Source organism: Acipenser ruthenus, chromosome 15 (genome assembly GCF_902713425.1).
Source record: "Acipenser ruthenus chromosome 15, fAciRut3.2 maternal haplotype, whole genome shotgun sequence".
NCBI classification, from domain to species: Eukaryota; Metazoa; Chordata; class Actinopteri; order Acipenseriformes; family Acipenseridae; genus Acipenser; species Acipenser ruthenus.
The window spans coordinates 1791179-1818581 of NC_081203.1; the positions used below are offsets into that span (position 1 = coordinate 1791179).

At 42.5% G+C, this 27403-nt stretch overlaps 2 protein-coding genes across 5 annotated transcripts in view; one reads left to right on the forward strand and one right to left on the reverse strand.

The window, feature by feature from the left end:
* The window catches only part of LOC117962659 (ras-specific guanine nucleotide-releasing factor RalGPS1-like), a 136439-nt gene that overhangs the window by 52645 nt on the left and 56391 nt on the right, over window positions 1-27403 (forward strand). The window lies entirely within an intron of this gene.
* LOC117973941 (angiopoietin-related protein 2-like) lies at window positions 3405-19994 on the reverse strand. Its single transcript, XM_034927676.2, has 5 exons — window positions 19447-19994; window positions 10622-11548; window positions 5218-5411; window positions 4297-4567; window positions 3405-4008 (listed from the first exon to the last, which is right to left on the reverse strand). The coding sequence occupies exons 2-5, from the start codon at window positions 11499-11501 to the stop codon at window positions 3809-3811; spliced, it is 1545 nt and encodes a 514-aa protein (XP_034783567.1). The 5' UTR covers window positions 11502-11548; window positions 19447-19994; the 3' UTR covers window positions 3405-3808.

A 27403-nucleotide genomic window follows, 5' to 3' on the forward strand; every position in this document is an offset into this window, starting at 1 on the left:
TCTGTTCCAGTTGTCGTGCAAATGAATGAGTTATATTGAGCTGTCTTAAAGGGTTATGGAGGGAAAGACCTGACCTGCATTGAGCTTAAGTATAGTTGCTACATAATCACGCCACTTCTCCCATTTACCTACTGGTTTTCAGCCTTTTAAATAATTCCCTTTCTTCTTGTATTTATGTTATTCTACATTCTGGAATGCCCAAACTACATTAAGTAACTGAAATTCTATCCTTTAAAAACATTCATCATTTTTGTAATTTTTTCCACTGAAATCAGTACAAAACAAAAAAAGCATGAGTAGTCTGCAGGAAATATAGTGTGGTGGGGTGGGGAGGGGGGGGGGGGGTTGTTAAACTTAAGACCCAGACATGTCTGTAGTCTAACAGCTGTCATATTTCATTTCCCAGCAGCAATCAGTAACTTTTTCAGCAGTACAAGTCTGTGTTTTTAATAGAGTGGGCAACATCAGAAACAGTTGTTGAATCAGGCTAAGAGGCTGAGTCCGACACACTGGGAATAATTATAATGTAATCACCTGCTCACTCATCCATTTATCTGTTATGTTTCAGTGCATGGAAACATATGTGTTATATAGAGAACCCTACTCTAAAACATGTGTTACTGTGTGCGTGTGTGTATGAAATGGATCTGTTTGGGAATCCATTTGTTTGAATGGGTGAAACTGCTACGCACTAGGAGTCCTGTGGAGCACCGCGCGTCTCCACTGCACCTGCAATCTTCCACGCTGGACCCTGTAATAAATTCATACCTTCGTTAGTCAGTGCAAAACTAGAAGACACAGGAGTCTTAGGTTGGGTTCATATCTGTATCGTCATGTAATATCGGGATGTTTAATTGATTTACTGGTCTGCTGTGTTCAGTTTGGTTTTATGGTTTCATGTGCATTTGGGTGCTTCAGAGTGTATTGATTTTTCATATTTCATTGCCGGCTTGCAGCAGCGTGACATCCTAGTTTTCCGTCCTGGAAATCTAACTGCTTCGATCCTGTTGATGCTCGTTAGCATGTGATCTTTGTAGCTGCCGGTTTCTAAGATTCTTGATAGATACAGCTTTCTTATTCTTGTAATTCAGTTTGAATGATTGTCTCTCTTTTTTTTCCTGTCACGATCGCTGCATTCACACTAAACTCCCTGATAAACACTTCAAGCTGTTTTCTTCCGTTTATTACTGGTAAGACACTGTGCTATGAAATAGGACAGCAGATCTTATATTAACAGCTTTTATTAGGATTACAAACTCAATTGTTTAATTATGTTTTGGGTATGTTTGACCTGGCACTGTTTTCCATTTCACTTTAAATGTTACCTTTTCCCCCCCTATAATATGATGTTTTATTTATTTTATAAACTGATCTTGTATACAGACATTATGTCTCGGGTCAATACAAGAGTTCTTTATCGATGTAGCTTTGTGTACATGAAGAAAATAAAGTGCTTTCACTTTAACAGCATCTCTCTGATTTAAAGAGGTTCAAAAATGTTGCAAGTGGTTATCAAACTCTCCCCACCAGCCCACTGCTTCTAGTGTGGATGAAACAACGAGGCAAAACATGAAGGACACACAGTAAAAGCTGTACATGGTAAGTTTATTGCAACAGGCTAGCAAAATATGAGCGTTTTGATATAATACAAAAATACTTTGAGATTACTTTTTATGTACAGAAAAGACACATATTATCATTAATACAGTACACATACAGTACACTCCTGTTCATCCCAGATGTATAATATAGCTAATCGCTTGGACAAGTGTGATACAAAAGATCTGTTTGTTTTTTGGTTTTTTTTGCTGTAGTTCGATCAGCTTTCCAAAAGCATTTGCTTAACTTAAAAGTCAAGTATCAGCCACACTGTACAGCTCACAGAAAGAACAGAACGAGGAATAATACTGCAATATTACGACTGCAAAATGTGAGCAAGTCAGTTATAAAGTCATTCACTGAGTGCAGGTGACCCTGATTTGAGGCTTACACACTGACATTCGACGTTACTTAAAATACTGGCTTTACAAAACACACATTTACAGGCATTGAATGCAGCAAATGATGGGAGATAGTACAGGAACATGTACCGCCTGGCTACCTTACCAACCCGATTTGATTGGGCATCGCTCCTGATAACAATCGCTACTTTCAAGATGATAATGCACCCATCCACTGTGCCAGAAGTGTGAGCAAACGGTTTGACGGAGCATGACGGAGACATCAGGCAGCTTCCATTGGCTCCACAACCCACAGAATCAATCCAGCAGAGCATGCTTTGGGTGAATTTGTACGCTGCCTACCTCTCTACACTGTTTGCTTGAAGTATTAATGACTGAATGGATCAACATTCCTCAAAGACACTTTCTGGCACATCTGCTCAGGGAAAACAGCGTTACAGGTACTAATAAAGGGGCCAGGCCGTGCATGTTTCTGTTGTGTGCGGTTTTTCAGTCCACAACATAGCCAGCGTATTGCTTTTTAAAAGTGCAGATCAATACTAAACTTGATTTTGTGCAATGTTGCCTTGCATAGAAGCCTTGCATTTTAGTTTTGTATACATTTTTTGTAAAGCAGTACAGTGCCGATAGAAAAATGACAGGTGGGTGCTACGTAATGTCAGTTAAAAGAAATAAACACTGCAGCAAGACCTTGGTGATCCATTGCATGCACTGCTGAATAAGAACGATTCAGTATGCAGCCTAATTAACCTCAGTGTATGGGTTTCCTCTTCTGGTACTGCAATATAAAAAGGTCAATGACTTCCTCTGTCCTGCAGTAACTGCAGGGTTAACGATTCGAGAGTAAATGTGGATGAGTTGTGCTTTTTATAGCTTGTCTGGTTCATCTCCGTAAATAATAATAACAATAATAATAAAAAGAATGTCTGCCATACCAAATAAATAAAGTCTAATCATCCCACACTCAACCTTGTATTGACGCTGGCAGGATTACAATTGGCCGTAAGCAAAATCAGACTAGCTTCCTACTAAATGTTTTACACTGAGTCACTGGATAGAGCTTCCTGTGTCGTAATGATTTTTTTCCCCCAAATAACATCTATAAAGCATTATTATACAGATCTGCAATATAAGAGCAGTAGTATGGCTCATGTCTGGTGTACTAATAAGCAGTAAATAGTATTTTGACAAAGGCAGTTTTTAGTTTTTTAAAAAAAAATTTAATTCCATTGTTTGTGTCTAGCTGTTCCTTAGCAATGTGAATTGCTGTCAGTAAAGCACTATGGTCTTAAACTCGCACACTTTAAGAGGGTGAATGAATGAAGCCGGGGCATGCTGAACGACTGAATAAGGGTAAAAAGCACCTTCAGTTTATTTTGTTTTTTAAGCAAAATACAAGTAATTAGCTGTCCATGTCATAACCCCCCCCCCCCCCCCCCCCACACCCCCCCATGAAACATTCAGCAGAGTTCAGTAGGAAGACAGACCTGGTTTCAAATGGTTTCCGCAGTTTCCCAGTAGCACCCAGTAATGGAGCTGACCAGTAGCTTCCCCAGCGCTCTCCTGTTTATTTTTGAATGGGAATGCTGCTGAACTGCTGAGAGATCGGCAGTTTAACAAACCAGGTTTTGTTCTGGGAAATTTAAATTAAACCGGTCAGTTGTCCTTTTTTTTTTACAACCTCTGCCAACAATTGCACTTGACTGGCACGTAAACCAGTAGAAACAAATTTGTTTTATAATGTAGAGACAATATACACAAATACAAGAATTGCACTTTTTTTGGCTGGTGGCAAATGAACAAACATTAAAAAAAAAAAAAACACTTGTTCCTTTTTTTTTTTTTTTTTAGTGGAAGGTGTTTGGGTTGGGTCGGATCATCATGATGACTTTCTTCAGCGAGTAAGACCCTCCTCTGAACTCGGCCCAGTAAACCCCGTCCTGGTAGCGGCTGCGATAGTGCCCCCCGCGGTACCACACCCCGTTCAGGTTGGAATGAGCGCAGGCATTGTACCACCAGCCCCCCTTCTGGTAATGAGCACAGTTACCTGGAACCAAACACAGTCGCTTGTTACTGTACTGCTCCAATGTGCAACACTGATGACGAAGTAAAACATATGTGTGAGTGTGTGTGGTTAATCAAATTTCCTGACATAGAAATATATGCTTGTGCCTCTCCTGCCACTTAGTAAAACCTAAACATTTATACCGCACCTAAATTCGACACAATGTTGCTGCAGAACATACAAAAAAAAGTAGGCTTATCATTCTAGCGACTCTGTGACTTTAGTCAGCAGCGAGGTCCATTGCCGCACTTTAAAACAGCTTGCGCTTACCAGTGTACACGTCGTGGTCTCGGTCCAGCGTTGTGAACTGCTTCCCGTTGTGCCAGGTCAAGGAGTCTCCGGCGTTGCCATGGTAGCGCCCCAGCCGCAGCTTGTAGTGCTCGGACTCCGGCTCCAGCCTGAAGCTGGCGTACTCTGCGAAGACCTTGCGCCCGGACCAGTCCTCCAGCGTGATGAGCAGCTTGTAGTTGCCCTGGTTCGTCAGCCAGTAAATGTTCTCCAGACCCAACCAGTACTCTCCGTCGATGTTCCCGAACCCTTGCTGTGACGGAACAGAGGCGGGGGAGGGAACGACTTGCATAAATATATATATTATAAATCTCTTTCCTAAAAATGTGTCATGCTTTTACTGTCCTGCACAGCAGAAGTATTTGATAAAGGGGATACTAGTTCGATAATTCTACAGATGGCTGCAGTTATGCTGCCGACACATGTTTCTGATTGAGACTGCGCAGCGGGTTGCACTAGATAGAGACTCCAGCCCGCTACGATGAAACGTTGCCTGACTTGACCCTGTGCAAAGAGGAGTGTAATTATGATTGACCTCCTGCCCAGGGGCTGGGGACTGACATGTGCTACCACCTTGTCAGCCGGCTACATGACGGCTTAACAGACGGGAGAGGTCAGGGGTCGGTATAGTAAAAGCCGTCATCAATCCACTTTTTCGCTCTCCAATGCTTTTCCCTTTTTCTGAGAAGAGAAAAGGAGCAGAACGGGGTTTGAGCCCTACTAGGTAAAAGGAATTATTTTAGGGTCTAACCTAACATTACGAAGAGCGGAAAATGACCCAGGCTAAAGTACAAACACCCTTAAATCACCTGGGTAAGACAACAGAATTAATACAGCGTTAAAAGGATGCCTGTGTTATTTGAATCAAGCTGTGTTTTTTTTTTTACAGTGGAGTTTGATTACTTTGTAAGTCTCCCAGTTCCTGAAGAAGTTGACAGCGCCATCCTGTCTCCTCTGGATGACTATCCACCCGCCCGGGTCGTGTCTCTGGTCACACCACACCTGCATGAGCCGGTTCGCGTTCTCTGGCTTCACCAGGTACATGCCGCTGGTGTCATGGCCGTCCTCCAGTGCCTGTAAACAGTCCTTCCACGGCCCTAGGGGGAGATTGACAACAGCATTGCTGAGAAGTTGTACGTGCGTGTGTGTGTGTGTTGGAGTTGCAGTAAAAAAAATTTAAAAAGTTTGTTTATTCCTGCATCATTTGATCAACTTCAAACGATCAATCGAACTGGAAGGTCAGGTAGTCAAGTAGTTAAGCTAATGCCTGGTCCTAGATTTGGGATTTAGATAAAGACTTGCCGTGCATTTCTTGCGAGCAGTAGTCATTTTTTTTTAGCAGAGGAATTATGTTCTGGTTATTTTTCACCGCTTTGTACTGAGAGTTCCTCAGCAGGTGCTGTGTACCCTGGCGATTTGTCGAACCGCAAAAGGTTTAATCGGTTTTTCTAGACTCCAATTTTTTTTTTTTATTAATGTTATTTATAATTTCAGTTCTGCGCCCTGACACATGAATTTACACCCTGTCCAGGAGGAGGAAATGTTCAAATGATTTTTGATGAAGTGACTAGTCTTTGCCACCTTCCCCTCTGGGCCATGGTGGGAATATCGAAATGCATGAAGGGGCTATCAGATTTAGTTAAGAAACCAGAATACAACTCCACAGAGTTTGCTTTCTCATGGAAAACTCCTAACAGCATGGCCAGAGTTGTCTTTGGCTCCCGTTCTGGACGGGGAATGATATCTAGATGCCGAGCCAAGAATAACAGCAGTGCTGGAGACCTCTGATTGCAGCGTAAGGCAACTGCAGCAACGAGACTTGTGTGCAATTCATCACCAGACGAAGCTGGGTTTAAACCACTGCAGATAGATGCTGTAGATCTCGTGAGAGTATTCCTAACTGCATTTTTAGGGTCATAAATCACAGAACTATTGTATAACTTAATGTGCACAGTTGATCCAAAGTGCGAAAAGAGAACAGTCAACTGTACATATTACCTTATTTATAAGTAATGTTAATGAATGGGTTTAATGGAGAAAGTATTAAAAGGGTATGTTAAAGCTACGCATGTGCCTAACTGTAACAGAAACTAATAGCTCTTTACTTTGGGGCTTACGTACACACTTTTGGTTTGAAATGAAAGCACACCTGGCTCAGGCTCATACAGAACTCTGAGACGATGCTGTAAGAAAGTTGACAGATGTTTCGACTAGCACCTCCTTAACACTGGGTGGGGAATGCTGAATCAGAACTCTAAGGTGAATCTGGCTTAGTTTCTTAATGTGTTCCCCTCCTGATTTGACAGTTTTTAAGTTACGGGTGGTATTTTACAGATTTGCATGAAGAAGCTCTGTTCTCTCTTCGCTATGTTGTTTTTTCCATGGTCTTTGCCAAAACCCACATGAAAAGAATGAACGGAGCGCCTCAGTGACTCGGCTGCCAAATGCAGGCATCGACACGTCTTCATTATTATAGAGGAGGGTATAAAATGTAGCAGGAACATGTGCCAACGCTGCGGCTCACGCTTGACACGGTGTGTGCTGCGGTGTTCAGAACTGTACTGTGGGGTCTTTGCATCCTGAGAGCTGTCAGACCAGCAGCAGCTTCTATAGGCCATGGTTAGGGATGGGGTACATTTATGTTATTAATCTGAATATGCAGGGCAGGCATCATCGGAAGTGTGAAAGGTAATGACTCGTTAAGAGCATTTGCTTACTGAAGTGTGAAGGGGGTTTGAATGAAAAGCTGTCGTGTGAAAAAGATCTAACAGCGTCACCTCTGAAGAGCGGGGGGGGGGGGTGAGTCTGACACGGCAGCTTACACCGGTCCGAGGAATCCTAGCCACCAACTTATGAGGCCTTGATTCTCCTTGTGTGGAAGTAGGAAGAACGTCTGCAGACCTGACCGGCTCCTTTTGGTGTCCGATATATAGGTCATAATGAATTTGAGAAGCAGTGAATTGACCCCAGTTTGTTCCTGGCATTTGGCTGCAGTCCTGAAGCAGATCTGGCGTTGTTCTTCACATGCTGAAGATTAGTGCCAGACTGCTGCGAGGTCTTCCATGATCTCCAAGCAGCTGAATATTTATGGAGGGGGTCTGGGATTTGCGATACTAGCTTAGGGTGAAAATCAGCTTGTATTTTGCAGCACGCTGTGCTATTTTTTTTTTATAATATAATCTTGATACAAAGAAATTTGAGGTGGCTGTTCCACAATTGATTTGCAATAGCCCCCTTTGGGAACAGCATATAAAGAAGCCGTTTGAGACCCCCTCTTTGCTAAAGGGTCCAAGACGTTCTCTTTCTTGCATGCGCTGCTCATAGGAAGCAGCATGATTGTGGGGTGTCCTCTGGCCAGTCTCTGCCAGTACCAGTCAACATTTAACAGGGAGCTGTTTACTAACCGCCAGTGACATTCTGCGGTCAGGAGGGAAGTCTCTGGAGGCCGTGAGGTCTGAGAGCCTGCAAGTGCACCCCCAGGGTTTGTTTGCTCAGCTTCCCATGCAGAGCTGTCTAGGAGCAGGAACAGGAACAGCCGTCCTCTGCTGCAGAGGGATCAGCAGTGAAGTGTGGCTGTTAGCTGCACTGCCACACTGGTTCAGTCTCCTCAACCTGAAGGGCACCATGATTGTATTTTTGGACTGAATTTGTTAAATAAGGAGATTCAAACCCTCTTTCAAATTAAAGAAACTAGGTTTGGAGATACTGGTAATCTCACACAGTCTTGGGTACTTGGGATCTGAGGAAGTTGCTGAGGAACAGGCTTGAGGCGAGCAATAAAACATTTTATTATTGGGCAGTTGTTTCCCCAGTCGGTCGTTAGGGGAAGTCTGTATATAAAGTGGTGGGTGTTTTGCTCTTCCTATTTGCTGCATTAAAACCGATCAAAAGGACACTCCAGGCTACCAAATAACAGCACTCTTTGCATCATGTGTGCTTTGTTAAAACTGGAAAGCGTTTGTATGGCTATCTCAGTTATTTTGGTGTTGTGCAATTCTCATGAATTGCATAAAATGAAGAAGGGAGAGAAAGAAGGGAGAGGGGAGACAGACTGCAGAGTCAGTGTAGGATAAAGAAGATAAACCGAACCACCTCACCCTTACCCTACCCCTGCTCTGGATTTCTTGTTGCATTCAGACATTGATACAGACTGCTTGATAAAGTGCTGTCTGTCGAGGACCTGCTGGCAGATTTAAAACGGGTGTTTCTTCTGGAACAAATGACATCATTCTCTTTCTGCCTCTCTGTCTTTGTTGCATGTCAAGCTGGAGTTCGGGGGGGGGGGGGCTGTGTTTGGAACCGGAATCCTCCCCCCCATCCTCCCCCACCTCCGTCCTCCTCTGTGCTGTTCAGTTTCATAGAACCGAGAGTGATGGGGGGCTACAGTGACCTTCCTGGTGCCTGACAGACATGCTTTATGACATCATTCTAGCAGATGTGGTACTTTTTGTAATATTTCAATTAGCCCCCAAGCCAACCACCCCCCGTTGCTACACGCCTGACCACATTAAACATGTTCCTTATTGTCTGGCATAGTAAGAGCTTTCCTTAAATGTATTTCCTTGTAAGACTGAACACACATTTAGTGTTTCGAAAACATGCAATGTATTTAACCGAAGCGCCAGAATAGCGCACCCCCCCTATTGCCCTGGCAACATGCCTCAACACTCCTCCCTTCACGCTGGGTGCTGTGTCTCCGTTTCTCTGACCGTATGATCTTTATTCCCACTGAGAGCCTGCCAGCATACGCCATACGTGCCGGCAAGTGTTGACTGCGATGTTGTTGGTTTTGGATTGAACCGCTTGTCCACTGGGGGGGGGGGGGGAAGAACCACAGAAACCCTCCAGCTGAAAGCAGCTGCTGATTGGAATCCGCGCCCGAACCAAAGCTGTATATCCCACTGCCCGGCCGAACGACAGTCACCGGCCCCAGGGAGTGACCATTTTATTGGGTCCTTCGTGGATGTTTAGTTTTTCTATTGGTCATAAAATATGTGTGTGTTTTAAAAGGGGTGCAACATTGCACAACGCTGTTACTTGACAAAGTGGATTCTTTCATGTCATGCCTTTTAAGCTGATGCTTTGGATTATTAATAAGCCTCTCTGTCAACCTGATAGCATTGTCAGTCATCTGTAGAGAAACTGTATTAAAATAAGTTTACATTAAAGAGAACACATAAATTAGTACTTTTATCTTAATATTGATAAGTGCCATGTGTAGCCTGTAATTGCTTGACATGGTTACTGTTAGACAAGAAAGAACGGTTATTATATTATTTTCTGGGATGCGTTCCATTTGACACAATAAAACAATAAAAATAAAAGCCGACTTCTGAATTTACAAAGCGAGGTCTTTAACAGATAAAAAAAACAAAACGCTTCTTCTGTGGATAACGATTTAAAGATGGCGTGTTTTATTTATTTTTTTGAGGAAGATGAACTCCTCCATGCCTTTTAATAAATATTTTTGCACGTCTAATTAATAATGAACAAGTGTTTGAACGGGAGTGTTGCCAAGTTATTCCCGGAGGCTCTTGGCAGTTTCCGTCAGCTTTTGTCCAGCTGTCAGAATTTTAGTGGAAACAAAATACACAAAGTTGGTGTTGAAAACAAACTATTTTCACACTTGAAATGTGCGCGCTGTAAACACATACATGCTTCCCATAAACTACCGACTTCCTGTCAAGGACATTTTATGTTGTTCTTTTCTTTTTTTTTTTTTATTCAAAAGACAATCTTTGGCTTAATGGCGATGCATTTAAAGAAAGCATAGCTCTGGAATCGCGCTTTCTTAGTTTACTCTTGAGCTTGCAACCCCTATCCCTGACAGTATCTCAACACAGTTAGTTCACTGTGGTTTAAATTGGTCATGGTTGTAATTGATGCACAGCAATGTAGTTTAATTCCAGTTAAGCCTTGGCAGATGGTCCACAACCATCTCCTTTCGGGTGTATTTAAAAAATAAGGCAGCGTGCACGACAGCTGGGGCCAATGCTTTCTCTTTGCCAGCTGTTGTAAGATGAAATGCGATTTTTTAGTTATCAAACTTCAAATCTTATATCTATCCTGGTAGCTGATGGAACAATTATCACGAACAGCTGATGACTTGAGAGTTACTTGGGTAAGCACTGTGTATAGGTGACGTAGCTCTGCAAATGCTAAGTCCGGTTCTCTTTAGCATCAGTATAGAAACCAGACTGACAAACTGAAACCCATAAACACCCCATTACTGCTCAGAAGACTGCAGCCAAGAATAGAAACAGAAGCCCATGGTACAGGCTTTAGGAACAGAAGCCGAGCCACTTACCGGAGGGCTTGTTCGTAGAAGACGGGCTGACGGTTATGGTGGGCATGGTGGGAAGGGGGGGTGGCAGCGCTTCGTCCCGGTCCTTCAGGTTCTGGTCTCCCTGGATCTCGTTGGTGATCTGGTTGGTGATGCGGGTGTAGGTGGGGGGCTGGTAGGGGTTCTTGGGCTGCGGGGGGGTCTTGGGCTGCGGGGGGGTCTTGGGCTGCGGGGGGGTCTTGGGCTGCGAGGGGGGAGGTTGAGGTATGGGTCGGATGGGTGTTCTCTGGCAGTGCTCCTCAAGCTGAGAGATCAGCACTGACTGGTTGTTGGCCAAGGAAGCCAGGTGCTGGTATTTGTGCTCCAGGTCCTTGTATCGGTTGGTGAGCTGCAGCATCTCCGTGGTCTGGTTCAGGATCTTGTTCTCCAGCTGGGAAAGCTCCAGCGCGTTGTCCCGTTTCCTGATGATCTCGTGGAGCAGCTGCATGTACAGCTGGGTAACCCTGGAGTTCATGTTGCGGCTCTCCTTCCGGAGCAGCTTGACCTCGTTGACGATGCCCCCGTCCACCTCCACTAGCTGCTGCAGAGTCTCGATCTGTCTCTTCTGCTTGAGGAGCTCGCTGTTCAGCAGCCCCAGCTCCTGCTTGCTCACCCGGTTTTCCAGGATCGCGTCCGGCTCTTTGGAGTTCACGCAGATGGCCCCCGTCACTTTCTGCTGCGGCACAATGAAAGTGTAAGAGCATTTGCTCTCCTGCTGAGAGTCTGTGTCTCTCCTGTATCTGTTAGTGGAAATAAATTCCGCCTCCATTCTCTCATCACTGCTGTCAAACTCCTTGGCTTTGCCAGTCAGGGCTGCGAGGTCAGCGAAGAGCAGGAAAAGGATGGTCGTCACTGGTACCTTCATGGTGTGAGCTGGACGGAGGGGGTGCGTTGTGTTCTTCTTGAGCTAGCCTGCACAATGAACAAAAAGCTATTAATGGCAACATTTTGCTTTTAGGGAAAACCACTATTTTTTTTTTAGTTGAGATAATGCCGTAAAGCAAGACTGCCCCGGTTTGTTTCCACTTGAGCAGAAAGTAAAGAATAGTAATTTGAACTTCCTATTGAAATGCAATGGGTTAGATTTTTGTGAAATGACTTTATCATGCGTTAGGTGCTTTAGGATGAAGAAAAGATCAGCATTATGGGAAGCTATGCTTCACTCTATACTGTAGTACATAGCTAGGCTGATACAATAATCCTGTAGCTTTTAAATCAAATGGCTGTGCTGGCTGTGCAATGTCAGTAGCTTGAATTCCTGTTTATGTGCATGAGATGCCTGGTCTGTGTTTGAAATGTCTGCGTCATCCAATTCTACTATTTTGCCTCATTATAAAGTGAAAGCTTTGGCACAGGGAACTGTTCTCAAGTCGGATGGAGCTTAGCTTAAAGTGCCTTGCTCCCCCGAGCCAGACTGGCCATATCTATATTATGTGTTGGTGTGTTTTCTACTGGTTTTGTGGGGCTCTGTGTGCAATCACAGCATGGTTAGGGCGCCCAGCTGGAAGACGCAGATCAAACCCTTTGAGCCTTTCATCGCAGGTTGCGCTTCAGTTCGGTAGATTGGAGGAGTGTGGTTTGTCAAAGCCCTTGAAAACCTTGTGGTCACCAGTCTGGGTTTGGCATTCATCTCTTTGTCATCAGATGAATGCAATCATCAGTTGCAATAACATTTAATAAGATAAAGATAAGGAATCTGTCTTTCTAATGTAGTCCTTCTCCCAATGAGATCTTCATCCCAGTGCAGGGAACTCTTTTTTTTTTTTTAACATTCCCCATTTGGTCCCTACTCCAAGCTGACCAAAGGGGCCGAGGGTTTGTAATGTACAGTACTATGTGGGAGCGAGTTTGCAGTGTGTACATTGTTATTTACACCTGGCACTGTGTAGATCATTAAAATAGACCATGTTATATCTCAGCTGGTCTATCTAGTGAAAACCAATCCTTTACCTCTCGTTCAAATTGGAAGCAATATCAGCAAGAACAAACATAACAAAGTTTAAAAAAAATAAAAAGACATTAACAATATTCACAGAATTAACGACCAGCATTACCGAGTTTAGAATAGCGGATTCTGCACACTAAGCACCCCTCTGATCATGTGCTATTGTTGCATCAGTTCTAGATTCCTGCGTTCCATGCTGTCTGCCTGTGCTGACCTTAGACACTGCGCTGTCAACTGCTCTGCCAGGAGTCAAGTGCGATTCTGTCGGCTTGCAATTTGGCTTGGACCTCCAGAACTAATTTCACAACAACCATCAACCACTTGCAACCACACACAGGCAGAAGTTTATGCACCAGTGTAAAAGTTCACCACACCTTTGTGTTCAATCAATTCGTGAACGCACACCTACGTGTTTTCCTACTGCTAGTTCCTTTAAAAAAAAAAAACGAAACGCTATCGGCTCTGCGCCAGAGAAAAAGTTGAATGCATCTAACCCGTGGTCAGACGAGATTCATTACCCGTTGTGTCTGTCTTTTTCCTTACAAAAATAAATCTTGAATCATAAAGTCTGCTTCTTCAGATAGACCATAAACATGAGCTAACATTGCTGGTATGAAGCACAAATCCACTGCAAGTTTTCCGTGAGCCTCTGCAATCTATCAGGGTGTCCTTAGTCAGTCTCATCTGTTATTTCTGGGCTTGAGAGCTATCTTCTTGATAAAATAAACAGTCCTGTCTGTGCAGACGGAAAGTTTCAAACACTTCAAACGCTTGCCTGATGATTTATTAACTGATTATTTTATTAGGTGTGTTAAAAAAAAAAGATTGTAGTCGAGTCTTTTCAAAAGCAGAATAATGTTTTGAGAAGCGGAATCCTTCAGTCATATGGAAAAATAAGACATTCTCCAGCGGGCGGCATGTTAAACATTTATATTAAATATGCACGGTATCTACTTTCAGTGTTCCTGGAGGTTACAATCAAAGTAATCCCACGAAGAAATCCTTCTTTATAAAAAGAAACGATTGGCATGTAAATACATTTTGAGGGACATTCCTAACCACATATGATCATTTAACTGAGTGCCTAATGGGAAATGGAATGGGTTCTCCATGAAGCCCTTTGCATCCAGGGAGTCTTTTTTTTAGGAAAGCAATGCCTTTTTCACAGTGAGAGTGTCACTCTCAAGAAGTTGGATTCTCCTTGAATGTTAGAATCTCAGTACTGCACCTTTTTTTATTATTAAAGAAATCCTGTGCTAATTTAACAGGGGGAAAGAAAATAGTTCTTAAAATGTTCCTCCAAATGCGTCTGCAGTACTTTTAATACAAAACGTATTAAAAAAAATTAACTCAGTATCAATAAAATCAAACGGTTCGGAACAAAAGGGATTTTGTTTTTTTGAAGGATTATAATTTCATTTTACATCCACTATTTTAGCCTCAATAAAAAAATATATATAAATATTTGAAATGGCTGTGTTCATTTCTTAAGCGGAGAGCGGATCTCTTGTCTGTTTGCACAGCCCATCTGCTGTGTTTTGAATAAAGTATTCGCAGTCCGTTGTATTTATACAAAGTCTTTAAGAGGTTACTTTTGTAACCTCTTAAACCTCCCTGTATGCAACCAAACAGTTTCCTAGTGGTTTCAAAGAGAGGTGTTTTATTAGGAACAGTGCCTCGAGGAACATTGGTATAGGATGTTGTGCTCTTGTAAGCGCGCGAGGTACTGCTGAACTTTAATGAAAACAAAATGCCACTTCTGTGCAATAGCAACACACGCCAGGCTGCCCCCCACCCCCCGGGGATCCTAATTTAGACCTGCTGTAAGCTGTGTCAGTGAGCAGCGTTATTCAACACCTCCAAGGTAAGGCAGGCTTTATTAAGGGGTCTGATTTAAAACAAACAAAACATAATAATAATAGACAACGGCAATAAGGACCTTATAGCACAGGGATCTTATTATTAATAGTAAGATGATTTTTAAAAATGAGATTTGCAGTTGATTTTTCTTAACTGTTTCTCCTTGTTTTCCATTAATAAAATTCAGTATTCCTAGCTGCCATTTGTTTGGGATAATTGGATATTTTGGATAATCGAGGTGTCCGTGAATAACCTTCCGATGGCATTCTTTTAGGGATAATCTGGAATGTGGTGTGATCGGATGGCAGCGGTACACAGAGCGAGGGCAAGCCCAAGGCAGTGTATAGAACAGCCTCAGGATGTCGTCTAGTCTGCAGTCTCTGGGCAGTCGTTAAACCATTGACCACCTCTTAAGGAGGGAAGCAAGCGCCACCAGGTGTGCTACTAAATCACTCGTGGATGTCTTGAGCAAATATTGTGAGGCAGCTTCGAATGGTTCAGTACGGGTGCATGCATAGACCTTATCGAGTTTACCGTGTAATGCGTTAGGAAACAGCCCGCTTCGTAATGGGAATTCACTTACGGTTTATTCCTTTTAAGAACAGGCTTAGCTGTCTAGCCTTGTGTGTAGTTTTTCCAGTCAGTCCTTTATATTCTTCACAACTGGCTCGGAAATTAATTTGACACAGAAGTGTGCATAGGATGCCCTGCCAGGATAGAGAACCAGTTACCTGGTTATTTCAGTAAATACGCTTCAGTGTCAGTATATGTGCAAAAACAAGCTGTTATTTTTTGGTTGTTGTTTTCTTTGCATATCAGTTTTACTTCCTACACATAAACAAAAGAAGCCTAACAGATTGTCGTGACCTTCTTCACAACAAATCATACTGCTTACCGTCACACCCATGTAAACACTGCTGTTATAATATTTAAAAATAGCTGCAGATCATTAGGCCGTCTTCCTGTCTGGATTGTAGACTCTGGATTGTAGACTGTGCAGAACTGGCCCAGATTGAGTTTTAGGGACGGGTTTCATAGTCCAGATGGAAACGTGGTAATAATTCCACAGGCTTTTCAGAAGCTTTTCCAATACAGGCAAAATGAATCGCTGTGATTTGAATTGCCATTAGTTTACAGCCTGTGTAAGCCACAAGCAAATCCCTCAGCTGTTCGCTTGGTGTCTTCAACATTGTTGTGGTAACACAGAATACTCAAGGGTGTCAGACTGCCCAAGAACTAGCAGGGAAAGCAGCGCAACCAGCGGGTTTCTGTTTAGGAAGCTTTCAATCTGCAGCGTGCGTTTCATACTCCTTTGCATTGATTTACTGGAGCAGGCAGGCTTTCCCCTCTCTGATCCTGTGCATGGGTGACTTGTTTCCAAATCCAAACATATGTTTGAGAACTTTAGCCGTGGTTTGCAGTTGTTTTCACGCTACTCTTAAACTATTTTTAAAAATGGCAGCGACTTCTAAAAGCCTAACCCGGCAGTGTTAAACAGTATTTCTGTGCAGCACGGTGCGTAGCTCTATGCAGTGTTTAAGGAGAAAAGTTTAAAATATGTAAGAGTGCATGTTAGGTTAATAAGGGAGTCGTTGTCTTTTTTCAGTTTTGAGATGTGTTTAAACTTGGAGAATTGCGGTTGCGTTTTACACAACAGTCTTGAACCATTCTCCATTAAGTTACTGATAGCTGTTCGTGACATCAAGGCAGAGACTTGTAACTGCAGGCGGCGGTCTGGGAAGGGGCTTGACTTAATGGAAAATGATCATGCATTAGCAAGCACCACCACGTTTGCCTTTTGAATCAGGAGGAGACAAGCACTCCCGGGGACACAGCCATTCTTATTGCAGCACCCCCCCCAGCACCAATTCTGCTCCCAGTAATATTTTAAACAAATGTATCCCTTTAGTAATACCAGCAATAATCCCAAATCTTGCTATTGCACCCTCCCTAAATGGGATCCAGTTTATTACAAAAGAGTGCAGCTGAGTAGCTCCAGGTACATTAATATGAAGAAGAAAAAAAAAACAGTGGTGCAGCTGAAGTTGGGTTTGCGTGTGTACATGTGTCACCATCAGCTAGTTCTTATCATGCAAACTGAACCGTTTCACAGCTTGTTAAGTACAACGTAATAAGTCATTATATCCAGAGGGGTGAACTAAGATGTACTTCCAACAAAAGAAGAAAAACCATGCATCATAATCCGGTGGGGATACTGCTTAGTTCACTCAGTACATTACATACATGCTGCATGGCAGGCGCTGTGGATTTTAAAGATGTGAGCTTTGCCACGGGTCGTTTTATAGAAGCGTTTGCAGCCTGAGCCATCTGGCATGTTGCTGATTATTGTTGAAGTAACTCAATCCGCCTCTCAGAGTAGCTGACATTAGCACATTGTGATAAGCAGGGTGCTTGGACTGTTTCAGAGTCCCCTCCTCCCCCGTATCACTGCAGCTACTGCTGCTCTCTAGTTACCTAGTAGGGGAGAGCTTGGACTGTTTCTTTGTCTCCTTGTTTTTGATTTAGCTCGGCAACAGTGGCCAAGCATGGATGGCAACAGCCGCCATGCCAGGATCTGAACCCCGTCCGTCCGTGCTGATTATTTTTTCTCAAGTGCAGCATTCAAACTTTGCGTATTCATGTAACCCGGGTGGAAACAAAGGGATTTGAGACGCACAGAGACACACTCGCACGTGTGCTGTTCTCCGACGGGCTTCGTTCTTGTATTGAGGCAAAATCCAACAGAGCTGTTAAAATGAGATTCTTTCATAAACCGGTATTGTTTGCTTTCAGATGTTTTAGATTCCTGTCGATTTTACATACTTAAACTGAAGTGTTTAGTTAGTAAGTAAGTAAGTAAAGGGGAAACTATAATGATCGCAGGCATGATTAGGAGATATTAATCTTTCACCCTTTCCATAATGAACCTTGCAGCCCTGGGTATGCACATGTCGGCATTCGCTTCAATTTTGACACACAGGCAGATAGTGTCTCTCTAGTCTCTTGAAGACAAACACGGATTAGAGCACTAGCATTCTCCTGTGTTTGGGGCGTGGTGAGCAGGAGCACATCCACTTTGTCTTGGAGAGCCTACACAAGCACGTCTCCTTGGTGTGAACTGGGCATTCCTGGCATTCTCGGACACCTCATTAGAGACGGCTCTCTGACCGGGAACTCGCTGCTTCCTTTTTACTTTGATTTACTGGGAAATAAAAAGTAAAAAAAAAAATCCTTCACCGCTAGCTGCAGCTGGTCTGTTCAGTTCTGATTTGTGGGGAAGGGCTGTACCTGTAGGCACTGTGTACCTGTACGCACTGTGCTTGGAACAAGTTTGTACTCCACTGGACTTACAGTAGTTCTTTCTCTTTATCAATACAAGCATTCATTGTTGGCTACTGGGCTGCCACTTTTCATTGGTTTAAAGGTCCATTCTTTTGTGTGCATTGTGCAGTATGTGTTGATTGTGTTGAATATTATTATTATTATTATTGTTGTTATTATTATTAGTAGTATTATTATTATTATTATTATTATTATTATTATTATTATTATTAATCTCTATGGAATGATATATTATGCATGAATAGCCATACAAAATTACCAGTAATTTCAAACAGGCTTCAAAATGATTTAATGCTTATTTTATTTAACGTACAAAACTTTAGTAGACCCACATATATATATATATATATATATATATATACATATTGTTTCTTGTAGTTTTAACCCCCAGATTAGCCAGCCTTGATGTAAAATGACTCCTGAATGGGATGCTTTGACGAGTCCCCGTTATGCACAAGACATGCCTTTGTTGCTCACTGCTATCTGCAGAACCGCTTAATCTGTCTCAGAGGACAGTGTTCAATTATGGCTTAACGGTTTAATTACAGTTTGCAGAGCCATTTCTAAACTCATTTTCTTTTAAGTGCAAAAGCAATAACCACATGCAAAGAGGGGAGAGATGCTCGCGCCCGCGTCCAAACCCTGGTATTCTGTTTCTGGAGCATCTCGCTCGCTGCAGTTAAAAGTAGACTCTGAATTTTATCTTCAGCAAAAATTTGAACTACGCAGGGATAGATTTCCTGTCTGCCTGTCTGTCGACACACCTCTGATGCAAATCAACCAGGCTACACTGATTTAAATAAAACAGCAGGATTTTAAAAAGAAAAATTTCTAAACGTGATTGAGTTGGGTTTTAGTTGGCCGGGAGACTTGGCATACGAGGGAACTCTGTAAACAAAGAAGCAGGAACACCCTGATGCAGAGTTACCAGACGTCCAGGGGAAACCGGGATTGTCCCAATTTTCAGCTTTCATTTATTTTGTCACCATCAGAAACATAAAAAATGTGAATGCAAAATAGCAAAACCGGGACGATTTTAAAAGTTTTACTAAGGACAAAAGTAGCAGTGTGCTCAGCAAGCTGAGAGCACATTTATTACACTAAAGAAACGTAGGAATTGTTTGATAAACTCAAACATACTAAAAATACACCAATAAACTTAATATGCAGTTACCTGATAGAGGATTCAGTTTGTTCCTTACTATATCGTAATCCACGTGATAATCAGTTTCATTGCTTATGGCTACACCATTTATTTTTGCATTTATGTACGTAGAATGTAGTTCTGATGATGATGATGACAATGATATTGCAGTGATATTGCAGTCCACAATTCTACAATTCTGAACTCACATTTATCTATCTAAGTATTCACAAAGTCAGTCTTAGAACAAAGCATTGAATTGTCAATTCAGCTTTTTTTTCACCCTTTTTTTAAACTGTCTTTGCATTAGAGTCTTCCTAACTGGAGATTTAGAATGATCTTAACTGTATTTTGTGTTGCCAGTAAGCAAGTCCATGCTTTACACACACACACACACACTCACAATAATATACATTACATTGCATTTTATTGACACCAGAATGAACTCGCACAGTAGTGCACAGAGACACTAAAATGATATTCTGTTAAAACAAAGGAGAAGTGGCTAGTTGTCCTTACCAGATATGTCTTCCTTCAGGTTCCCTTTAAATTCCTGGTTGCCCTGGCTGAGCTGCATATAGTGCTTGTGTAAAATGTGTCATCTCACTTGTGTCTCTGGACCCCCAGTGTAAATCACACGGGTTCAGTGGTCAGAAACTCTCAAGCACTCTCGGACTCCAGCACCAGTTTGAGAAGCAAAAAGGCTTAAAGAGAAAAACAAAATAGAAAAATAAAAAAAAACTAAACAAAACAAACAAACAAAAAGTTATGGGAAGTTTGCAATGCCTGTCGACCCCGCAGGCAAAGCTAAACCAAAAAAAAAAAAAAAATTCTACAAATGTTAAAAAATATATATGTAGCAAATTAAGTTGTTTATTTTGTTTTGGTTTTTTTTTTAGTGTAGGTGCATTGCCAGTCCTTTCAGATCAGCACAAGCACATACTGCTGTAGAATGCGTGGTTTGCCAGGCTTCTGAGCTCTGTGTACATCCCTTCTGCCTCGCAGCTCCAAGCCCTTTTGAACTGCAGGTCCACTTTCTCCGTAGATTTACATGAAAAGTTCCAGGCAGCAGCAAGTAGTCGAGTTGTATTTTTTCAGGACCTCCCCTAACCCCTCCTATTGGCAGGACAGTGATTCACCAGCAGGAGATACAAGCTGAACTCCTTGGGGACTCACGCCCCTCCACCACAAGTATTTGTGGGCTGGCTGGCTAGCTAGTTGCAACACTTTGAGTGCAGTGATGTCACAGCAATCGAAGCCTAATCAGGCATGCAAGAGAACCGCCGTCTCAGGGACTTGGCAGACTGTGGCTGTAGGGAACCCTGCCTTTTCAGTCTTCAGAACACAGTGAATGTACACACTGTGTCATGCAGAGATCAACACTTTGGAAAGCCTAGAGCAGAGAGGGCCGCATTGGAAGTGCTTTGTTTGCAGGAATTTAGATGACGATTTCAGATTTTTTTTCACATTCGATAAGTACACTTAGTAATTGCACTAGTCATTTTAAAGTTTGACTGTTTTTTTGTAACATTAACCTTTGTAAATAATACCTTGGGGTTGAGACTTTCTCATCTCACGTTTCTCTTGCACATGGCTTCAGTCTGTTTTGTACACAGCTGTGACAAATTGAGCACTGGCTCAGTTAGGGTGCGGGCAGCCAGCGCAGTAGGGTTAGCGTGTCTCTTCTTTATCGTTGCCTTTTGCTAAGCAAGGTCTTGCTGGAGATTCAATTGAACTGAGATTGAAAAAAAAAAAAAAAAAAAAGTTTGTTTTAATGCAGTAAAACTTTGATTTTATCAGAACATCTCTGTTAATCAACCTGGCCCACCTGGACTTCATATCACCGCAAAGGTAACCTTTCATTAGGTGAATGAATGTGTTACAGTAAAGCGAGTGCACAGGGAATTGGAAACAGGGATACAAGGTCACCAGCTTAATTTAGCTGGGCACATTCACTGTGCTTTACAACCCCGCGCTGTTCTTCTGCCATGGTAAACCACAGCAAGCTGTTTCTCAGGAGTGTGTGGTTTATGATGGACAAGGGAACAGCTGCTTATAGGAGTTGACCCCAATCTCAGCAAATGCTTCCAACAAAGCAAGTCTTTACTGTCGGGATAGAAGAACCAAGAAGCTAATTTGTAGCTTGTAGCTAAGTTAAGATTATGGGCTTTCCAGCACCATCTCGACTATGCACTGTGACAGTGGTAACCCAATGGGGGGCAGAATCATTTTTTTAATAGCATCCGGTAGATAGCCTTACAGACACATCTGTATGCAATTATGCAGTTCAAGTTAAGCAGTACGAATCTCAACGTGGACACCACTCCACTGCACAGGCAAGAGGAAAGGTTTTTTTTTTTAAACTTTTGTTCCAATTGTTGTTCTTTTGTGTTTTTAAATAATGCAGTAGCTTTTCCAATCAGCACTGGCATTCCCCTCTCCGTGCCGGTCAGATCAGTCAGACAAGGTCCCTCAGGTTAGCGGCAGAGCAGCAGAGCGACAGCCTCCTTCTAGCAGCAGGAGAGAGGTCTTGTGACACTCGATTTAATCTTTCAGGGCAAGCTTCCCGTTTTAACTGAATGCGCAGTTGGAGCCGTGCCAGCGCCAGCACTTGAGATGAAATGATCTAGTGGTCAGCTACACACCGCAGCAAAACCTGAGCGTTTATTTGCACGGCAGGCCAGGCCAGTTGTCCGCATCGCTAGCTACGCCCCGCGACAGCTGTGAGCTTACTGCAGGGGGTGGCTGCTCAGTGGGGGTGTGCAGTTTGAGAAGGCGACAAATACTTGAGAGAAAGTGAGACTTAAAACGTTGCTTCCACAAAACCAAAATAGAGAACATGTGCTAAAAGGCATGGTAATCTGATTTGGCTGCTGCTGTATTCTGTACATTTGCTGGGGGGGGGGGGGGCTTATAAGATCGGAATGCCAAGGTGCATCCCATAATGAGGCAGATCACACGCTGCTTTCATAGTTCCAAGTGTGTGGTCCTTCCCACACCACCTCAGGGCTTGCTTTCAGTCCGAAGAACAATAACTTGACCCTGGGAATCAAAACCGGGGGCCTTTTGCACTCATACACCAAGGATCAGCCTGCTGGGCTTGTGTTCGGTCTTTTGAAGAGCCAGTCATTGCTTAAATTAAATGAGGATGGCAGATTACCGAGTCTAATCAGCCAGCCAGTAAGAATAAAGGAACTTCTTCTTAGTCTGGCGGGTGAACATTACGACAGCCAGCGTCTTTTTCCAAGTCCGGTTTTAAATGATCCTTAATCACGACACCAAGTGTTTGTCAAGGATGACGGCACGGTCTGTCATTTTTAAAGGTGGCGTACCTAGTTGTCCATTTTTTGCAGGAAATCTTCAGTCAGATGGAATGGTTGAAGGCCACGTGTACATCTGTTTAAATGTTCTGTGTGTGTTTTTATACAATGTGAATATGTTTCACTTGTCTAAGTCATAGAATGGGCTGTTTTAGAAAGACAATATATAGGGGTTGTGTTCCTGGCTTTTACTGTGCTTTTTAGATGCAAACTTGCCACCAGTTTTGAAAATGTAGAAGTCGTTTGATCATATGATAAACCTTGTAAGATCTGTAAGATCTGATTCCACTACAGTGATGTATGTGGCTTCTATTCAAACAGTCATTACTGCTGGTTTGAGGTTCACAAGAGACATGCACGCAATGTTACTATTAAAAAAATCACCCACATTAACCATTAATGCGTGACACGTAATAAATATATCAAAACATCTTGTCTTTTAAATCCAGGTTTGATTGTTCGCCAGACCCTTTTAAAAAGCTGTTTTTCCCAACTGATATGCTTGAAAGCAAACCAAACTTGTTGTAATCTTTTGCAAGCGGCCAGCAACTCGGTTGTTAAAAACAAAAAGAGATGATATATACACAAGACGGCAAATCAAAAACGTATTGGAAACACAAGAGGCCAAACGTCCTTATTGCACAGTTTTGAGTGCTGGCTAGCAAACCTTTGTTTGAAAACTGTGCATTCATAACATCATTTTTAGATCTTTCATTTAAAATCATGTAATCGTAATAGTACTAATATATTTCAAATCTGTTAGTACTATCATGGCTTGCATGATTATATGAACTGTCAGTTTTAAGTATATGGAAAACTACAAAGCGGTATGTAATTCAATATGTTAACGTAACATTATTCAGCAGGTATCAATCGACTTTAATTCTGCAGGGTGATGCAAAACATTTGGCCATAGCAGCAGCTTATGTACTTCACCATGAAGCAGACATTCATTTTCATGCAACAGACTGCTTTCATCAGAGACTAACACTCGATTTACAGCTGATACAGGAGGCTGTATCATTAATGCAGATGTCTCCAAAAGACACATGGAACAGCTTCCAGCTTACCTCAGATGCCTGGAATCCACACAGATAAAAGTGCAAAGGGGATGTTTGCAAAACAAATCTTGGATTGCAGTTCGAGTGGAAAGGCTTCGGTGCAGCTGAGCTTCTAACAGCTGGAAACCTTAAAGATCTATTAAATTGTACCGTATGACAGATACAGGGGCTGCTTCTGCTGCTTGTAACAGAACATCTGGCTTCAAAAAGGGCAAGTCAATACTGAAGACATACAGGGTTGGGGTCAATTCCTTTTGTTTTCAATTTCAATTTAAAATCAATTCCCGATTCCAGTTCCCGTGCCCGTTCCCTTTTAAACAATGCAAATTTATTTTAAAAATGAATTGGAATTGGGGGGAGAAAAAAGTCATGGACCTCACGCCTGTATGTAAGTGTGCAGTCCTTACTGTCATCTGAGGTAACACTCTTCTTACACTCGTGTATTTAACATTACCCATTGTTCCCATTGGCATACCAGTGTATTGCCCTGAAGCAGCCGGAGCAGAGCGATGAACAAACCACAGCATTAAAAAGGATGTACACGATATTCTTCACTTGTTAGCACACCGTCTGCTGCTGATATGGAACTGCAATGGATTCCCAGCAGAGTGTATAGAAAATAGAAAGATAATGTCATTCTGCTAACACTGTACGAAAGCCCTCCCTTTTGTAGCTCCCTCATGGCACCATTTCTCCCCCTTAGTAAAGTACCATTGGTGTTGTAGTGCCACCATCTGCATTGCCATTGAAGACGATTTGTGAGTGGCAGATACCACGCTAATCCACATGGTGTAGACCTCCCTTGTATATTGTTCTTGTCCAGACTCAACATGGAGCGCTTTCTAATTTGAATCCAGTAGTGGACCAGGAAAAAGAATGGCAACTCTGAGGCAGAATTTCTTTAATCGTTGCACCAACATGCAACACAGCTGGGAAGCAGGACTTTCAGCTCTCTCTCTTTTCTTGCTGATAGTCATCTTGAGTCTCAGTCATGCTTTGTGGAAACAGTGCTAGAGATTAGGAGCTGATTATTAATAACGTTGGTCTAGCCAGCCGACAAAAGTAGGGAGAACCCTGCTCGTTAATTCAGCCATTTTCAGTCACCAAAACCAAACCAAATTGACCCAGTTGCGTTGGACAAAGCTCAAAGCATTACTGCGATAAACAGGTGTGAGCCAGCGTGTTTGTGATTCAAATGGGTTTGGAAATAACGACCAGCTGAAGATTGCATCCATGTGTGTCTCATCTTTCAAACGAATGCTTCGCAGTACTAACACACTTCCACTTTCAGAGCTTAATATAAAACCTACAGTTCGGCTTGTTAAGTAAGTAGAATACTCCAGGAGCGTTCACGGAGCGCTGTAGTTATTCTGCGAATGAGTACGGATGAATAACCAACAAGCCCCTGAAGGTTTGTCTGCAGCCAGCCACATAAGGGGAAAAAACTACAGCACTCCACGAACATCCATGGAGTATTCTGTTAATATAACAATGTGTGGAAAGTTTCATCTTACAAAACAAGTAAGATAGAAACTAGTTAAGTAACGTTAAGTTATTTTTCTTTCATGGATAAATGGTGCAAATTGCATTTTGGTCTAAATACCTTGATAAGTCAGGCCTTTGGCGGCTCTCTCTCTCTCTCTCTCTCTCTCTCTCTCTCTCTCTCTCTCTCTCTCTCTCTCTCTCTCCTCTTCTTTCTGGGTTTGATTAACTGCCCAAACTTGTGTTGAAAAGAGAAAAGAAAAAACAAAATCTGTGCATATATTGGCAGATTTTCATCAAATAAATACACTTATTTAAACAGAATGTGCAGTTGTATATTGTTCTGGTCCACGCAATGCTCTCAATGTTAGACTCCTGAGTCACTGGTATATAAACAGTATCGTGATTAAACACAGTTTGTGAAAATGAGTCATGGGGGGGGGTGTCAGCAAGCATAACTTAAGACTTAGTTCATGGTTTTTAAACTGTTGACATGAAGAAGATCGAAAAGAAACAACAAGCCTTGTACTGTCCCTGGTGCTTGATAAAATGTATCTGAAAAATCATTTTATACACTGGTGGTGAGTCCCTATCAAGCCTGTTGTCTTTGACAATCATTTTGACTTCTTGCATGCTTCTCACGTGACCGACTGGTCTGGGGAGGAATGGGACATGTAAACCCGATTCCCTGTAGCAGTTCGTGGGTAGCACAGCAGTTATTCACACAGTTCAGGGTTCACCTGCTCGTTCACCATTCTGCGTCTAAAATGAATTTTGCCCCAAGAAAAAGCGTGTCATTATTTTACAAACGGTTTTAAAATGCCTATGTATTTTAGTAAGGGCCTGTTGCGTGTGTTGTTTATTTTTTGTTGCTTGAACAAGTCATGTTTTATTACCGTCGTGTCACAAGGGCAGTAATGATATGGACTTTGTAAAAAGTTTACCACAGTACATGTCAGGGATGGAAATAAGACTCCTATTGCATAGCAGTTTCTCTCCCACATTTCCACAGCCACCAAGGCGCTGCTTTTAAGATCTATGAACAGGAAAAGCCCTTTACTTAAGACTTAAAAAGCAAACATGGCCCCAGTTCCCCAGTGGTGCTGGTTTCCTGACAGTTGGTTTTCGGTGCCAGTCCCCTGCCCCCCCCCACCACCACACACACACACACACACACACACACACACACACAGAGCCAGCCCACTCAGGAAGACCCCCATAAATAGGGGGCCATAAAGCCCATGCTTTTAACACTCGCCTGGGCCGCACTGTTTGTCCATGTAAGTTGAATTACTGTAGTTCGACAGCGGATTCCTTGAAAAAGGAAGCCAGCGTAGCGTGTTGAAATGTTTTGAGACCCGTTCAACAGACAGACCTGTCTGAAAGCAGAACAACCAATAGGCTTGGAATTAAAATGGGGTTTTACTGGTATAATATGTTGCTAACCTGTGCTAATATTCACACAGCTGACCTTAGTAAAGAACTATGAGTTCTGCCCCTGTGTAGTCTTGTAAAGGCGCTGTTATGTTATCAGTACGCGCTTTACAATGCAGAGTGCTGAATCAGCATGGACTGTGGGTTACGTCAGCAGTGATCCACCACTGTAGAGTGTATTTTGAATCACATGCAAAGAGGAACAGTTGTAACAGCATTCAAACTAGTTTTATACACCTTCTGTGTACCGTATAATGGTGTACAGTAAATACAGGCGCACTGTTTTCTGAGAGAGTGCAGTCATTTACATTGGGTTCATATATAAGCCCAGGCGCCATCTCTGAGTGTAAGCAGCCTCGTGATTGGGCGAGGATATTCTGCATCACTACACACCCCCATGGAAGACCACGTTAAAACTGCATGCTAGGATTTGTGAGTGATCTTCACTTTTCGCTTTCTCTTCAATTCTTTCTTTAAATGTCTCGCATATAAGAGGTCCACCATTACATCAGCGCGGGCACTTCTTTGCATGGTTATACACCACGGAATCCCTTTACCGAGCAAAATAAAAATACCTTTTACATTCAGCTTAAACGTGGAGTCGTTTGCTGCAGCTTCTTTGATGAAAGTGTAGTTCTCAGTTGAGTCCTGTAAACTGATGGGAAGATCAAAGGCGGACCTCATTATAATTGTTTTAATTACTGTTGGCATCAGAAGAACAAGGAGATCGCAAGAGTAATTAATAATCATTACAGTCCTTAAAAAAAAAAAAAGACTGCTAATTACCTGCCTTGTTCCAGTGATAGGTACATCATCGAGATCCAGTTTTGATGTGCGGCCAAACCATAATAGCCGACATTAGGTATGGCCAGCATGATAATAGAGCAATCGCAATGTTAATCAGGGTCTGTTTGATGATGGTGTGGAAGGCGTGTGAGCTGTATTCCAGTAACTGTTTAGTACAGTATGTGCTTGAAGTGTACTGTGTTCCTTTGAGTGTAATGAACTGCACAAAGATTCTCAGATATTGATGGTTACAAATGCACTTTATTACAAGCGTGTCCTTTTAAAGCAGGGGGTGTCCATGGTTGGCCCTTCCACTCCTGGTCTTCGTTCCAACTGTTCTAAATCGTTTAATTGAACCAATTGAACCTCCATCCAGACCCCGAGGTAGTTAAT

What these genes read in the sequence shown, in the direction of transcription:
- LOC117973941 (XM_034927676.2), bottom strand. Translation starts at nt 11,501, where the DNA reads ATGAAGGTACCAGTGACGACCATCCTTTTCCTGCTCTTCGCTGACCTC. An exon ending in GGAACTGGGAGACTTACAAA is followed by an intron (nt 4,568 to 5,217) that starts GTAATCAAACTC and finishes GTTCCGTCACAG; the next exon opens with CAAGGGTTCGGGAACATCGA. An exon ending in AGACCACGACGTGTACACTG is followed by an intron (nt 4,009 to 4,296) that starts GTAAGCGCAAGC and finishes GTTTGGTTCCAG; the next exon opens with GTAACTGTGCTCATTACCAG.